The sequence below is a fragment of the Hemicordylus capensis genome, chromosome 2, assembly GCF_027244095.1.
Source record: "Hemicordylus capensis ecotype Gifberg chromosome 2, rHemCap1.1.pri, whole genome shotgun sequence".
Taxonomy (NCBI): Eukaryota; Metazoa; Chordata; class Lepidosauria; order Squamata; family Cordylidae; genus Hemicordylus; species Hemicordylus capensis.
Window position 1 is genome coordinate 36289070 of NC_069658.1, and position 17332 is coordinate 36306401.

Genomic DNA, 17332 nt, shown 5'->3' on the forward strand with positions numbered 1-17332 from the left:
GTTGTGGGCTCCTTGGGTATACTCAAATTGTGGATCACCTTAGGAGTCCCCTTCCACTAGATTCCTGGAGCAGAAGACACTAATTTTCAGCAACAGACATCTTTATTTAAACAGATGACCAAACTAAAATAGCATGTGAAAATAGCACTGAAGACCCAGATGGAAGAACCACAGAAAACTCCGCCCACATAGTTCCTGTGGGGTAGAACCCTGCAGAGATAGTACCAATAGGTATGGAAAAGGGAAATTACCTGTGAACGATATGAAATACCAGTCCAAATGAAGTAATATATATATACAAAAGCCATATAGGGATAGAACTGTCAATAAAGTGTAGTGCAGTGGTTAGAGTACTGGACTAGGACTGGGGAGACCCAAGTTTAAACCCCCATTCGGCCATGGAACTCACTGGGTGACTCTGGGCCAGTCACTTAACTCGCAGCTTAACCTACCTCACAGGGTTGTTGTGAGGATAAAAATAACTATGTGCATTGCTCTGGGCTCCTTGAAGGAAGATATAAATGTATAAATAAATAAATTATTATTATTTCACATTTATTATTATTATTATTATTATTATTATTATTATTATTATTATTATTAATTCGATTTCTATACCGCCCTTCCAAAAATGGCTCAGGGCGGTTTACAAAGAGAAATAAAACAAATAAGATGGCTCCCTGTCCCCAAAGGGCTCACATTCTAAAAAGAAACATAAGACACACACCAGCAACAGTCACTGGAAGTACTGTGCTGGGGGTGGATAGGGCCAGTTACTCTCCCCCTGCTAAAGAAAGAGAATCACCACGGTAAAAGGTGCCTCTTTGCCCAGTTAGCAGGGGTATTTATATCCCACTCTTCCTCCGAGGAGCCCAGAGTGGTGTACTACATACTTAAGTTTCTCCTCACAACAACCCTGTGAAGTAGGCTAGGCCGAGAGAGAAGTGACTGGCCCAGAGTCACCCAGCTAGTATCATGGCTGAATGGGGATTTGAACTCAGGTCTCCCCGGTCCTAGTCCAGCACTCTAGTGTTACAAAGTGTTACAATTGCACAATCATATAAAATTCAATTGCTTTATATTGTAAGTAGACATTTGCCCACAATTCATCTGCATGAAATGCAATATTGGGTTTTATCCTAAGCTTTTCTTGCTCTGGGCAAAGGAAGTCTTGGGATTCAAACCGACATATATTTCCAATCCAGTAATTAAGCATTTTTGAATATAAACGTACTCTGAGGAATCTACTTCTCTTCCAAAGTCAACCAGCACAATGGAATCATCTGCCTCTATGAGCACTTAATTATGAGAATGTATACAGCTGACTTCATTTCTGATTAAGGTATACAGATGTACTATTAAAAAAGAAGACATTCATTTTTCTCTCTCTCTTGAGGAGCCTTGCATTCTTCACTCTCCTTTCACAATTCTTTGGACAGATATGATTATTGGTTAATTCAGAAGTGATGAACCTTCTCTCTTCCACTTCTGCCCATACTTCAGATAGCTGTCCACCATATATATATGGTACATTTTACAGTTTTAAATGCAATGTCTAAATTCTTATTTCCCATTTACTGTTTCAAAAATAAACATTTGGTTTTTAATAAGTTAAAAAACTGCTTCCAGGAAGATGAGTTTGTGCTATCCCAGTTCCCAAGCTAATCAGCGCAGTGTACAACGGACTTCTACTCTGAATAGGTAGAATTGGTTTCCCTGAGTCGGACCTGGGAGCAGCTTCTGCATATCAATAAAATGTGTTGAGTAAGCAATAAAAGTAGTTGAATTCTATGGATTGTTTTAATTTTAAATTTTATATATGTTTTAAATGTTCAATCTTTTGGATTGTTTTGTTATTGTATACCGCCTAGAGACTTCAGTAGTGGGGGGTATATAAATATGTTAAATAATAAATAAATTAAAATAAAATAAAATAATAAGGTTCCACAGTAGCTACACTGCTGAGAGTGTATATTAACATAGTCTAATGGTATCAATAACTGATAGTGTAAAACTTCATTATTTAACTGTTCATCAATGGAGATAACATGCATATTGTTTGAATGTCTCTGTAACTGAACTCCTATCAAACTGCTACATAGCAAGATTACTGTTCATAGTAAAAGTTTTTCTGAAGTGTTTGATCCCAATAAATAACTTCATTTCAAAAGTGCCACTTTGTTCTAATAAACTTTTAACTGCTACTTTTAGTGAAAAGGTATTCAAAAGTCTGGGAGTCAATGCCAAGGGTGCAGTCCCAACATGAGGTAATAAAGTGATTATGTGTAGTGATGCAAAATTTTGTCTATTTCCTTTTGAAATTCAGGCAAGAGAAGAGAAAATATATAATACATATTTGATTTTTTTCATTATAAGTGATATTTAATTGTGTTCAGCATATAGTCATATCTACATATCTCAATTTTCTTACAGTGTTTCTGCCAGTCCAAAATTTATTCTAAGCAAAATGTTCTGCACTTTGCTCTGGACCATTACAATGCTTTGCAGATTATGTCTAGCAGGTAAGTTGAACAATGTCTATACTGACTTTTAGCAAGCTTACCTGGAAGAAAGTTGTATTGAAATTGATAATGGTTTCTTCCAAGTAAAGATTTATTAGATCATCAAACTGTTAGCAAAATCTGCTGCTTTACTTCATTTGGATTGGTAGAGGGTGAACAAAATATTAAAAAGTAATGCTTTTTAATTTCACTCGGCTGAATCCTAGTAAGTTATATATAAACATCCTGAAGTGGGGGAGGAGTCCGTACTCAATTCAAATTTCATTTGAACAAGCTCATCTGAAATAACTGTCACAACCTCCTTCACAAGAGGTTGTGACAATTCAGCAACATATTGTGACTGTGGCTGACATCCTTACTAAAGCTGTGTGTGTGCAAGCAAACAATACATACCTGCAGTGGTGGCATTCCTGCTTTGGGAGTGTGGGTGCTCATGCATGGGATGGGTAGGTGGGTGGAATTTTTGCCCATCTCCCCTTCCTTTAAAAGTGTTGGAGCTAGGACCGTGGCAGCATCAGCTCTCAGATGCAATGTCTCATAGTGACCACTGTGGGTGGGGGTGTTAGGGTCATGGATTAAAGTGCTGGACTCCTCCCCTCTTTGTTCTTCCAGTGTTAGTCTCCATTTTGTTCCTCCAGAGATGGCTGTTTGTTTTGGTCTCTCTCTTCAGCCATGAGCTACAGCTGAAATTAAGCTGTACATTCATTTGTAACCTTTTCTTTAAACAAATCCTTGTAGTTCTTCAATACTAAAGAACTGTCTCAAAACCTCTTTGCTGTTTTTTCACCAAACTGGTTTTGTTTGCTATTTGGGAACTGAATTGCCATTCTTCCCCCTACAAAAAGCACTCTGAGTAATTCATAGGTATGTCCTTGAGGGTTTTGCAACAGTCAGGGGCATAATTATGTGTTGCTTGGAGTGCTTTGCGGATAAGAGAGATGAGTAAAAATGACTCTCCCCCACCATGTGAGTGCCCATGCTCACATGAAGGTGAGGATGCTACTGCTGAAGTCATGCATCCTTTGGCTGCATGCATGCAGCTTTAGGCAGGGTGTCAGTCAGTATAATTTATGTACTATATTTTAAAACTGTACATGTGTTAGCTGCCTTGGAAGAAGGTTTTTTTTTTTAAGAGCAGGAGACCAATACAGCCATGGGTGCTTGAACAAGAAAGCTAAAGCATCCCTGTCTTTAGCAAATAATGGACTGAATTTGGAGGAAAATGCATTAAGCCATCTTATATCCATCTGCAACATCTATCAGTCATTCTCTTCTTGTCACCTGCTTTGGAACTATGCAAACATAGCATTCTTAATGGCCACCTTGTGAGCAGTATAAGCTCACACAACCTTAAAAAAAAATCCACCGGTTACTGATGAAGGCTTAAGCCGAAGTTTGGCTTCATAGTCTAATGGTATCTCTGTCAGTCATCTTTTAAAATAAATAAATTATGAATTTGTCTAAGCCCCTTTTAAAGCTGTCCAAACTGGTGGCCATCACCACATCCCATGGCAAAGAATTCCATATTAATTATGCGCTGTGTGAAAAAGTACTTCCTCTTGCTTGTCCTAAATCAATACTTGTAAGATTATTATGAACACATGGGCTTTTTATGAAATGTCTGCCAAGCTGTAGAGTGGCATTTGGGTATCTATCAAAGGAAAGGAGTTGATCCATTTATAGATAAATGGAGTAGATCCCTTAATTTGGTTCTTTTTCCCCCTTTGCTCTTAATGTATCTGATCTCAGTGATTTTTTATTTTTTTTAATAGATGGAGATGCTGTGGCACATCCTCATATTTTCCCTTCGCTGCCTGTAATTGAACGAGGTTCAGCCTTGAAGGTCTACTGTAATCTTGGCAAAAAGCTCGCTGATTTTAAAAATGCAAGTCATATCATCTGGAAACTAAATGGCGAACTAATTGCAGAAGAAAACTACACAGCTTTCAATGATTCTGTCTCTGAATTAATTATCCACAATTTCACTTATGAAAAAGCTGACTTGCAGTGCTTGGTTGATGTTGATTCTCCAGTCAAAAGGCAATATGTGGATCACACTGTAGTTAAATCAGGTTGTAAGTAAACTTAGCAGTCTTGACTTGAAAATTGATAGTAAATTTGGTTTAGCAAACTATAAACATTTGATAGTTTTTATATAGAGTGGAATCATAGTGGGAATGATAGTTATATTCTTGTGGATGGCAAGATTTGACTGCTATACAATGAAATCTTTTTACAACATGAAAATTGTTATGTATTTCCATAATACTAAATACAAATAATGTCTGAAAGATCCACTTTTCTATTCCTTTTGTCATAGTTCCACCGGAGGCACTTGGAAATATTTCTTGCATTCTTTATTACAGAACTAATTTTACTTGTAGTTGGACTTCTGCACAAGCAACACATATTGAAACAAACTACACTTTCATTAGAAAAGGGTAAGTGCTCAGTGATTGACTGGCTGACATCCTGATTAAATTTACTTGAGGAAGTACTGTTGAAAGTAATTTGTCTTCTTAATTTCAGTAGGACTTTCTCAAGTAAATTCAGTCAGGATGTCAACTGTATGACATTTTACTTCCTTTATATACTGCCTTTGTGGCAACTTATTCAAAGTGTATTATAGTACTATAATATAATATTATAATTTAATACTAAAACAAATCAAGGTTACAAAATGAGAAAATAGAGGAGTAGATGTCACAGGATACTGATGGGTTCTTTAGAATTGTTGACATGAGCCTATTGGCTGGGCTGCTCCTGTTCTCTTTGGTATACAACAGAACCTCATCATTTGCAGATCCAGCATTCGCGGCTTTGTGTATCCACAGTCAGGTAATTGACACCCGACCTTGTTGTGGGGAAAAACAGGCAAAGAAGGGTTAATTCTGTGGGTTCAGGGTGGCGGGAAATGACCTCTGAGACCATTTCTGGCCACCATTTTGAGTACAGGAGCCATTTTGTTGCTCGTTTTTAAAAGGAGAACCCCCCTCTTGTGATTTTTTGCCCAAAAATGGAGGAATGGGACCTTATTTGATGCATTGATGGACATCTGGGGACCTGCATAATACAGACCTGCATTATTTTGACCATTTTTTGCATTATTTTGACCTCCCTCCTCTCCAGGAACCTAACCCCAAATCCCATTGATTCAGTGTCTCGGTATCCACAATTCTGTTATCCATGGTGGTAGCAGAGAACAGAACCCCCACAGATAGCAGGGTTCTCCTGTACAAAGGGCTGGCTATTATGTAGTAGTTTTGCTCTACAGCTACACATATTTGCATGTACAAATGAAGCATGTGAACTAGGTGATTATGGAAGTAGCTGGCACCAACTTCCATAATTACAGTTGGAAAAAGTGATGCTGAAATCAGCTGTGCCCATGGTAGCCTAGTTCACTGATATTTCTGGGAGTCACAGTCTACTTCAGAGGGAAGGGGAGTTCAACTAAAATTGCCTTTCATCAATAGCACCAGATCATCATTTCATTTGTCTGTATGTTGATCAATATCTCTTCGTTATCAGTTATTGAGGTCAGTGGCTATGATAAATAAATCCTGTTTTGAATGTGTTGCTGCATTACAGGTGCATACTCTATTTATAAATAAACGTGGCACCCCAGGTGTCTGCCATTGGCTCTTCCCTATTCTAATTTGGCTTGGTATGGGAGGAGAGAGGAGGGGATTAGCAAGCACTCGGTTCCTCTTCCTTGCTGCAGGCTGGTGGGCTGCCAACTATCTGGCACCTCCTTGAGTCCATTCTTCTCCCATTCATAAAATGCCAGCAAGGTGCATACGTGTGTGAGAAGCCCTGTTTGCTGGGCAACTAGGCTGCAACAGATTGATTACTCTGTGGTAGACTGGCATTTAGGATAAGGGAGCGAATAAATCGCTGTCATCTGGCACCTTTGGAGTGTACCCTTTCCCTCTTCTTTGTACTCTGGACTTAGGTAGCTGCAGGCTGGTGGGTGAGTCATCTGGGATGCTGCTCATGGAGTTTGGGAGAGCAAACCTATAGTACGACATAACAGCACTATGGAAAATAAGAGAGGGAACATTTGTTTACTAGAACAAAGATAATTAATGCACAACAACTTATTGTTTGACTAGACAAAGAACAAAAAATGGGCTAGCATAACACAAAATAAGCTACAGTCAGTGAAGACAAATGTTAATGGCTGTTAATAAGACAGTTGGACTTCTTGCAAGAGTGTCCTGCTGGAGAATGATCATGAGTTAGCTATATCATCTGCATTTCCCAGTACAATTTAATTTAAGGCTTTGTGTGTATGTGCTCTCTCTTGCATATGGATGGATGAATGCATGTAAATTCATGGAATTCAGAACAAATACTTGAAAGCCAAATGTAGTGCTACCTTTCCCACTGACTGGCAGAACATGGAATCAGTGTGACATTGTGGCTACAGTGTCAGACTAGACTGGGGAGAACCAAGTTCATATTCCTAGTTGGCTATGAAGCTCATTGGGTGACTTTGGATCAGTCACCATCTCTCAGACTGCCTAGCCTACCTTACAGTTTTTGTGAGGATATTATGGGCACAGTGGGAGAACTATGTGTGAACTTCTTGGAAGAAGAATGGGATAAAAATGTAATAAATAAGTGCATAAGTGAAATAAGCATGCCCAAATCGATCGCCACCACCCCATCTGCCAATCTGATGAACAAAAGATAGAGGGAATATCATCTCAAGGCCTCTTGCATGGACATCTTTTCAATACTGCGAATTGGCAGTTTTCTTCCCCATTGGATACATGTAGACTGCACAAATCTTTTGTCTTTTTATTAGTGTTTTCTGGAAAGCAACAACAATTACTACACAGATACAACAATTGTACCACACTTTCCCTGCTAACTGGGAAAGAGACAACTTTCAAAGTGGTGGTTCTTTTATATTTAGAAGTGGGAGAACTACTGGCCCTGTTCAACCCCAGCACAGCATCCCTCCAGTAGCTGATGTTGATGTCTCTTTTGTGTTTCTTTTTGGACTGTGAGCCCTTTGAGGACAGGGAACCATCTTGTTCCTGTTATTCTTTTTTCTATATAAACTGAGAATTTTTCTGTTGAAAAGCAATATAGTAATATAATATAATACTAGCCTACCTGCACAGAGCATCTGTGCGCTCTTTGGGGCTGGCTGTTCCCCCCTCCCTCCTGCCCCTCTCTCCCTCCCCTTCCCTCCTGCCCCTCCCTCCTGCCCCACTCTGCACTCTCTCTTTCCCACTCTGCACTCTCTCTTTCCCACTCTGCACTCTCTCTTTCCCACTCACCCCCTTTGCAGTCTCTCTGCTGCTTCCCCACCACTTTCTTGTCTCGCTGGCCTGGCACGCCACCTCCCGCTCCTTGCGGCCATGCCGGGCTTCGCCGCCACTGCTGCCACCTCCCCTTTACCTGGTACTGCCAGGACGGCCGTCCCGCCACTGCCTCTCGCCTCCCGCGGGCAGGCCGGGCTTTGCCGCTGCTGCTTCCCCCTTACCTGGGATGGCAGTCCCAGCCGTTCTGCCGCAGCCTCCTGTGGGCAGGCCAGGCTTCACTGCCCCTGCCTCCCCTTTACCTGGGACTGCCGGGACGGCCGTCCCGCCACCGCGTCCTGTGGGCAGGCTGGGTGCTGCCGCCGCCTTCCCCTTACCTGGGACGGCTGGGATGGCCGTCCTGATGCTGCCTCCCGCCTCCTGCAGGCAGGCTGGGCTTTGCCACCGCTACCTCCCCGCCATTAACCGGGACTGCATGGCCTGGCCAGGCCAGGTTGTCCTGCCACTGCTTCCCGGCAGCCACCGTTTTTCCTTTGCCCCAAACTCTCGCCCAATGCTAGGAACTCTCGCAAGAGTTCCGCCGCCAAATCCAGGAGGACATGCATGCCGGCTAAGAGAATTAAAAATATAGATAATATGTACATAATAAAATATTTATTTATTTATTTAGTTAGTTAGTTTAAAATATTTCTGTACCACCCAAAACTTGCGTCTTTGGGTGGTTTACAATTAAAATCATTTAAAACATTAAATCAATTAACAATTACAATCATTTAAAAGATTAAAAAGATTTAAATACGAGTATTAAAATTATTTAAAACTATAAATCTAATTAAAAACCTGGGTGAATAAGTGCGTCTTCAGTATCTTTTTAAAAGTTGCCATAGATGGGGAGGCTTTTATTTCAACAGGGAGCGCATTCTACAGTCCAGAGGCTGCAACGGAGAAGGCCCGTTCCCTACCTGCCAGATGAGTTGGCAGCAGCCACAGGCGAACCTCTCCAGATGATCTTAGCAGGCAGTGGGGCTCATGGCGAAGAAGACGTTATTTTAAATACCCAAGGCCTAAGCTGTTTCGGGCTTTATAGGTAATAACCAGCACCTTGTATTTTGCCTGGAAACGTATTGGCAGCCAGTGCAATTCCTTCAACACAGCAGTAATATGTGTTGATAGATGACCCAGAGATCAACCTGGCTGCTGCGCTCTCAACCAACTGCAGTTTCCAGATTACGTACAAAGGCAGTCCCACATAGAGCACATTGCAGTAATCCAGCCCAGAGGTTACCAGCAGATGTACCACTGTTTTGAGGTCATTCATGTCAAAAAACGGATGCAGCTGGTGTATCAGCCAGAGCTGATAAAAAGCACCTCTGGCCACCGCCTCAACCTGGGACACTAGGGAGAGGTTTGGATCCAAAAGCAACCCCAGACTGCGTACCTCTTCCTTCTGGGGGAGCATGACCCTATCCAGATCAAAATCGTCTCCTGAGTTTCGACCCCGCACAATAAGTACCTCCGTCTAATTGGGATTTAACTTCAGTTTGTTATCCCTCATCCAGTCCATTACCGTCTCCAGGCAGGCATTTAGGGAAGATATGCCATTTCCTGATGAGGTCAACATGGAGAAGTTGATCTGGGTATCATCAGCATATTGATAACACCCTGCACCAAATCTCCTGATGATCCCCCCAGAGGTTTCATGTAGATGTTAAAGAGCATTGGAGACAGTATGGAACTTGGTGGAACTCCACACTTTAGTTCTCATTTTGCAGAACAACAGTCTCCAAGGGACACCATCTGGAATCTACCAGAGAGGTAGGAACAAAACCACTGTAAAACAATGCCGCCCCCCCACCCCGGCGGTCCAGAAGGATACCATGCTCAAAGGTATCAAAAGCTGCAGAGAGATCGAAAAAGATCAGCAGAGTCACACTCCCTCTGTCAGTAGCCAATTGGATATTTATTTATTTATTTATTTATTACATTTATATCATCCATCAAGCCAACCAAGGAAGTCTCAACCCCATAGCCCACAGAAAAACTAGCTTGAAATGGGTCTAGATAGTACAGGAAAACTTTGGCATTTGTGGGGGTTCCATTCTAGGCTACTGCTGCGGATACCGAAACTGTGAATACTGAGTAATAGGGGCTATGGAATCTCAGGGGTTAGACTTCCTGGGAGGGGGGAATGGCTGAAAAACAGTCATTAACCACAAAAAGCCTAGTAAAGTGCCCTACTGTGTTTAACTGGTCCCCAGCAGTCCTCCAGTGCCCCCCCCATTAAAAAAATTGACCAAAAACTGCAGTTTCCCCTCATTTTTTGTCAAATCAAGCCATAAATGGCTGCTACTCACAAACTGGCGGGTGGAAATTACATCAGAAGTAATTTCTGCCTACCCCTGACCCACGGATATGTGAAAATTAACCCTTTTGTGCTCCTTTTTAATTGCATATGTTGAGGTTGGGTGACAATTACCCAACCGTGGATATGTGAGATGCAGATGTTGGGTCTGTGAATGCCAAGGTTTGCCTGTACTTCCTAAATAGCAATGCAGACAATGTGGTAACATTAGTGTGATGTGGTGAGTACTCTAGCTGCTATTTCTCAATTTTGTTCTGTTTAAATCTTTGCTAAAATCACTGCCTAGAGATGTTTATATCAGGAGGTATAGAAGTATGATAGATAGATAAATAAAATAGTCGTGCCATTTGTGTGTGTGGATTTTTTTTAAGTTTTGAAGATCAATTGTTCTCCTCTCCATGTTTTCTAAACTGTTATTGATGCATAAGACAAGATTGTGTGCCTCTCTGCTTAAGCATCCAAGCATGCCCCACTAGGATGGTATTTCTGTGTTTTTATAGTCTCATTATTGGTTATATAGATTCAATTGCTTCCACTCAACCAATTCTGAATTTGGTGCTGTGCATCTAATGTTTGATGGAGCATACATCAGACCTGATGTGGAGGATGAACAAGCAGGGAAATGTAAAACCCTGCCCCGTCTGCTGCTTCATGCTTTTCAGTTGCTTGATATTCTCTCTCTTGCCCCCTGTCTTTAAGATGACCGCATGGTGGTCACCATGGACCAAATTAAGTAGATACAGTATTTTTCTTTCCTTTTATCCACAGTTGGCCAAGGACTGGGAATATTTTCTCCCTAGTCCTTAGGCACTGCCTTCATAAAGAATCACTAGCTTGTGATCGTCTATTTATTGTGTATTATTTAAAATACTTGTATCCTGCTTTACTTGCATTGGAACCATTGTGGTAACATATGCTTATTTATACAAAATATACAAAATGCTGCTCCCCCGCCGCTGTATGCGGCTTTGTGTGGGTGGGGTTGTGCTCTCAGCCCTTGAGGCAGACACGGGGGCCACCATCTTGGCTCCCATGCCACGTGTCTCAGGCCAGCCAATGAGAGCTCTGGAGCGGCTGCTCATAGTCATTTCTGGAGCGACCTGCTCATAGTCATTTCTTTCTCACTTGCTTCAGACTGAGCAACCATCCCTCCTGTTCCACTTCATTGAGGGTTGTTTGGTCACCTTCTGGGGCCAAGTAGGATTTTTTTCGGTCACGCCTAATTGGCTCTGGTGTGGCCTTTTTCCACCTACTTCTTACTGAAGTTGATCGTAGGATTGTCATTTGCATGTTTGGTCACTTTGCCGGTGAGTGCGGGTTGCTATAGGTTGTTTTGATCACTGTCTGACTGGAGGACCATTTAAGGCGAGTAGGCAAGAAGAGGAACACCCTTGCAGGTTTTGCGGCCCTTGGGCTGGGATCCACCCCTACTGAGAGGCTGGCTGGCACCTACCACTAAGAGTTCTGCGGCTTGGGTTAGTGGGTTTGGTTGGCCTTCCGTCAGCGGGGTTAACACCTCACGGTTGTTATGATCTCCGGATTTTGTCTGGGCTGAACTAACACGCAGTCTTTTGCCCTGTTTTGGGTGGTCCTCCTTATGAGTCTGATCCATAGAGGGGGTACCAGCACTCTAATGCCTTGCAGGTTATGTAATCTTAACTAATAAAAGTGCCCCTAGTTCATCCAGTTACACACCTGTCTTGTCTTTATTGGGCCTGGGTGTGCAATACAGCAACAAAAATAGCATTAGAGTAGAAAACTGCACAAATTAACAACATCCACAGCAGGGCCTCAGATGACAACTGGGGCAGATGGGGAGACATGTGCAGAAGAAGGTGCCCCTTCTCCTTTGCAAATACCAAAGGTGGTTTTTACAGACCATCTTGGAATTTAAAGATTGCGACCTACACCTTGACTAGAGCCTGGAAACAAATAGTCAGCCAGTGTTGATCAAATAAGGTTGGGATAATATGCTCTGCAGGTTATTTCTGGTTAATACCTGGTAGCCACATTTTGTCCCACCTGGAATGTCTAGATGCTTTTCAAAAGCAGCTCAGCATGGTGTTCATTTCAGTAGTCCAATCTGGAGGTGACCAGGACATGGAAAACTTAAATGTTAAATTTTCTTAGCCGACTAGTCCAGCCTAGAAGAAAAGTTAAATACTAAAGTCAGGGAGGTGTCAATTTTGATAGAATAAAGTTTCTTTTCTTCTACAAGAGCATCAGAAGTAAAAGCATGGAGCTTAAGAGGAATAAGGAAAGAATAGCTCAAATGGGGCTTTTCTTGAAGTTACACAATCTGAGGTATAAGTATAAGCAAATCTTCCAAAACCCAACTTGTACTTGTTTTTATACCCCTCAAACCATCCTGTATTTCTTCTGAGGGTTCTGATTAGCTATTCCTCACTTATCTGTCTGTTCATTTTCCTACATATTAAAAAACCAACTCTGTATTGACTGACACTGACCCCAAACACTTTGTATCCTAAATCCTACATCATTATGTATCCTTTTGTGGAGTGGAATTATGTGTGGGGAAACCTGACCGTTTCTGAATTTGTGCAGGTATAACACTTTCTTTACGCCATGCACGTGCTATTTTACAATTGGCAATGTAATCCTGCCTTGTGAGATTTATTTTTAACGTTCCATATAAATGAAACACAATCATAACAATTACATGATGACTTTGCACTTTAAAGTTTCTTTCTTAACACAAACAACAGAATCTGCAAAAAATTTTTAAAGGGTTACAGAGACTTGCTCAGACTCATGTGTCCAAACTGAGGTTGTTTTTCCTTTTGGAGGTGATGTCGGCTTGTTTAGAGTTCTTTCTTTGCTGTGGTGTTAAGATACAGTCTTTTCCTGTCTTCCCTTCTTGAAAGCCTGAAAGTAATAAATATAGGCTTAACAAATAACCAGCCCACAGGAGCTCTATACAGAGACCTTCTTCAACAGGGACTTTTACATTCAGGGCTTTTAGCTCACATTTCCTCCGGAATGGAATGTGTGAGTCCACATATCATCTGCATTTACCCCAAAGTCTCTGTGAGCTATCAGGGACCAGTTCACACCTGATTCTGATTTCCCCTGATATACTGCTGCACATTCTACCTTGGCGCAAATTATGTCCGGGGTAAAAAAATCCTCTATTTGTGGCAGTGTTTTTTGTTTAGAACTGAGCTTTCTGGTATGCCCCACCGCTTCTCCCTTGATGTGTGGGGTGCCCATTGCCAGTAATTCAGTTTTTTTTCAACACTTGCATTTTGTCAAGGCTAATAAAGGGGAGTTTGACAGCTGTGGTTTGCTCTGAGTGATTTGCAATTGCAAGTGCTTTACGTATGCAGATGTTGATGGAGGGGAAGGGAACTGATACTCTGAGCAATCAAGTGGCCACCTTTGAGGAGGGGACACTTGTGGGGGGTGCTCAATGCAAAGCAGAGAATGGACTCCATCCTTGGCAAGGGTTCCTTCCCAGTACCATGCTGGGCTCAGGGGTGGAAACTGGAGGCGAGGAGATAGTGGTGGCAAAAGGGGCACCATTTGCATCACCCCAAGGCTCATGGCATCTCTTGCCTCCTTCTGGGGTGTGATTGGTGGGAGGAACAGCCCAGAGCAAGCTGTGGGAACGCACACAGAGAAAGATGCGGAGAGGAGCCAAGGAAATGCGAATGGTCCATTTAATGCTGCAAATTAAAAAGCTTTGGATCTGCCATGAAGCAGATTCGCCCTTCTGATAACCCGAGGCATGAAGCCACGTCTGAATAACTCCCAGGCCTCTGGATCCTCTGAGGAGGATTGTGTCTTCTTCTTCTTCTTCTTCTTCTTCTTCTTCTTCTTCTTCTTCTTCTTCTTCTTCTTCTTCTTCTTCTTCCCATGTATTGTAGTCCTTATTCAACTTGCAGCCCCCTACTGGACAAGCCTATATCACCTGATGTTTTTTTAACCCTTAAAGAGCAGGAGTTACACATGCAGCCTGTTTAGGGATGTTCCAGCCATTCAGTTACTGAGATTCCTCCTGGTGCATTGTTATCGATAGCTGTCTCGTCAAGGCCTCTTCACTGGCATATTTATGTGTTCTGGTCTGCCATCTAAGTTTTGATATTCAGGCCTGTGCACTTTCTGCCACATTCCAGTGTTGGCAATACAAGGCCCATCATTATTTTTTCCAGTAAACCAAATATCCGAATGGCACTGTGAAACTTAGTCTCAGAGTTACCATGGTTGGTCTGGCCCAAGGTTGTCCAGTATATTCCAGTAAGGCAGAAGACTTTCCCACTCCACCTGTGGTCCTAAAATCAGACCTGGGTAGCAGCCAGGGGAAATGAGCCTTATGAAACAATGTGAAGGAACTAGGTATGTTTAACTTGAATAAGAGAAGCCAGAGGGTGTGTGTGTGTTCATGGTAACATTCTTTAAATATTCGGGAGGAAGGATATCTGCCTAGTCAGGAAGTATGTGTTAACTTTCTGCTCATAGAATGCTGTTCCTCTTTCATCATCAACACTAACTGCAAGTGGTGACAGTTTAACTTTTTTTAAAAAAGCATAATCCACCTTGTACCTGCTACTAAATGTTCTAAATGATGTTGTACCTGGAAAAAAAAGCTTTACTGAACTGCATCCTAAATATAAACTTGTTAACCACTTCTGTTCTTCTACTGAGAATGTTTATCAGTTTTCCCTCTGAATCTTTCAGGAAGGGATATGGAGATGAGTCAAGTACCTGCACAAGCAATGATAGTTCCTGTTCGTCCTTTTTCTCAGATCATTCATTCAGTCCTTTGCCATTTTGTGTTGAAGTGAAGGCAAAAAACATTCTAGGAGAAGTGATATCAAAATGTGTGCCCCACGAGCTGCAGAAAATTTGTAAGTTATAATCTCAACTATTTAAAATTAATGGGGGGAAAAACCCCAAAACAGACTGGAATTGTGCACTTGGGCAACCAGATCCTACGCGAGGCTTTAGCCAGTATAGAACTCTAGTTAAAATTTCTGTTGAACAGAAATGGTGAGGCTGATATATACATGTTCAATGTAGAGCTTTTTAATTAGCACTTGGGAATCTTTCCCAACGTCTGTTAATGAGTATTATTGCTGCTTACAAGTCATGCTTTTCCCAGTTAAATTATTACCACACTGCCTCCAGATAGTGGCAGAGAAGCCTTTCCCCTCACTTGCCTACCTTAGATATTGGCTCCATGGTGTGCTACAGATGAACTTGGATATAATCCTATACACAGTTATTTCTTTGCATGTTCACATTGCATGCCTGCCTGTTTACTGGCTTCCTCTAGCAGTGCAAAATGTTAACCTAGATGTCCTAGTTAATGTGGTTACTGTACCTGGGTACAGTATGTTTCTGACAAATGGGAATGCAGTATTCCCAATTACAGGGAGAAGTTGTCCCCGAGTAGAGCATTTTTCTCCTCCGACAAATGTACTCATGGACAATGTGAGGGGTGGGTTGAAGACCATCTGTCAGTGCTCTCTTGTAGATGTCGTACTTGGGTACAGCATCCATGCTTATCTTAATGCCTATTGCATTGTTTGCAAGGCCTTTTAACGTCTACAGGGCCTTGTCAATTTTCTTCCATACCCAAGTCAGGCAAGGCAGCTGGAGGCACAATCTCACAAAGGATGCTGCTGAACCAGCAAAAGGCTAGTGCCAGCTGAAGGTGTCATATAGCCAGCAAAAGCCTCTTCAGGCAGCCCTGCTCTAGAGGAGGCACCTGAGCTGGGCTGCCCCTCTTCCTGAGTTAGTGTTACAGAGCGTGTTTTCCTACACACATAGGGACCTTTTGACTCACAGTTACTTGTATGTTAGAATGGACTAAGGGGAGAGAAAAGTTTCAAATTCTAATAAATCAAGTAGTTTTCTTTGTTGTCATTTGTCCAGTTGTCATTCACACTTAAGGTATCCGCACATGCACATCGGAACTTTCCAGAGCTTAAAGAGATCAGTAGGTCCGCCTGCCGGACAGGCGGCAACCCCCCCCCCCCGCTTTCAACGTTGCTTACTGTGCATCCCTGCCTATTCCATAAGAACGTAAGAACAGCCCTGCTGGATCAGGCACAAGGGCCATCTAGTCCAGCATCTGGCCCACCAGATGCCTCTGGGGAGCCCACAGGCAAGAGGTATGGGCATGCCCTCTCACCTGCTGTTGCTCCCCTGCAACTGGTATTGAGAGGCATCGTGCCTCTGAGGCTGGAGGTGGCCCACAGCCACCAGACCAGTAGCCATTGATAGACCTGTCCTCCATGAATCTGTCTAAGCCCCTTTTAAAGCCATCCAAGCTGGTGGCCATCACCACATTCTCCTCTGTCTCTTTTCAACCACTGTGGCAGTCACATCAAAGATCCTTCTGCCTCACACTGATCTGTGAGAGAGCTTGTGTTGAAAACAAACAAAAACATTTTTATTGCTTCATCCTTTTATCATTTCCATTTCATTCCATGCACTTTCTATGATCTTGTTTGTCAGGCTTTCCATTAGCATTTTGAATTTACTCACTGCCCCCACCCCCACCCCCCCACCGTCCGATGCAAGCTATGGCCACTAGAGCCAGGTTTAAACACTGCACATCTACATCTCGCTGCGGTAAACTCCCCATGTCAGATGACTACTGCAAGTGTCTCACTTGCCTGGGAGAAGTGCACTGCATAGATCAGTGAAGGATCTGCCAAACGTTTACCAGACAAGCTCACAGAAACTGTGTGCTTCCAGGCTCTGCGCTTTACTTTGGGAGAGGCACACAGACAGAGGGACTCTTTCAGTGCAAGAAGATTTAGAGCTCTCACATGGCTCTCCCCCCAGCCCCCCAGCTCTGACAAATGGATGGACAAAGAGAAGACCACTTCTCCTTCTGATGACTATCACCCATATTCCAAGCCGTTATAAAGAATGGCAATGTTTGGGTCGCGAGACACAGCAAACCACTCAGGAAACTAAAGACCCAGACTTTGGTCTTATTCAAACCGATAACACTGCCCCTATATCACTTCCTCTCTTACCAACAGTCACAGAGGTAGTAAAGGCAGCCTGGGGGAAATCGGCAGTTCATCCCACCTCCAGAAAACTAGAGCACTTGTACAGAGTTCATCACAAAGATGTGAACTATCTCTCCAAACATCCTAAGCCAGCAGGGCTCTCATCAGAAACGGCTAACTACA

The 17332-nt window shown here is 42.5% G+C and overlaps 1 protein-coding gene across 3 annotated transcripts in view; it reads left to right on the forward strand.

Moving 5' to 3' along the window:
- IL31RA (interleukin 31 receptor A) overlaps positions 1–17332 on the forward strand; it is a 72032-nt gene that overhangs the window by 17683 nt on the left and 37017 nt on the right. For all 3 annotated transcript variants that reach the window (XM_053303587.1, XM_053303588.1, XM_053303586.1), the window contains 4 exons: positions 2434–2522; positions 4295–4597; positions 4843–4963; positions 14859–15028. In XM_053303587.1, the coding sequence (XP_053159562.1) occupies positions 2468–2522; positions 4295–4597; positions 4843–4963; positions 14859–15028 (649 nt within the window). In that variant the 5' untranslated portion in view covers positions 2434–2467. The remainder of the gene's footprint in view (positions 1–2433; positions 2523–4294; positions 4598–4842; positions 4964–14858; positions 15029–17332) is intronic.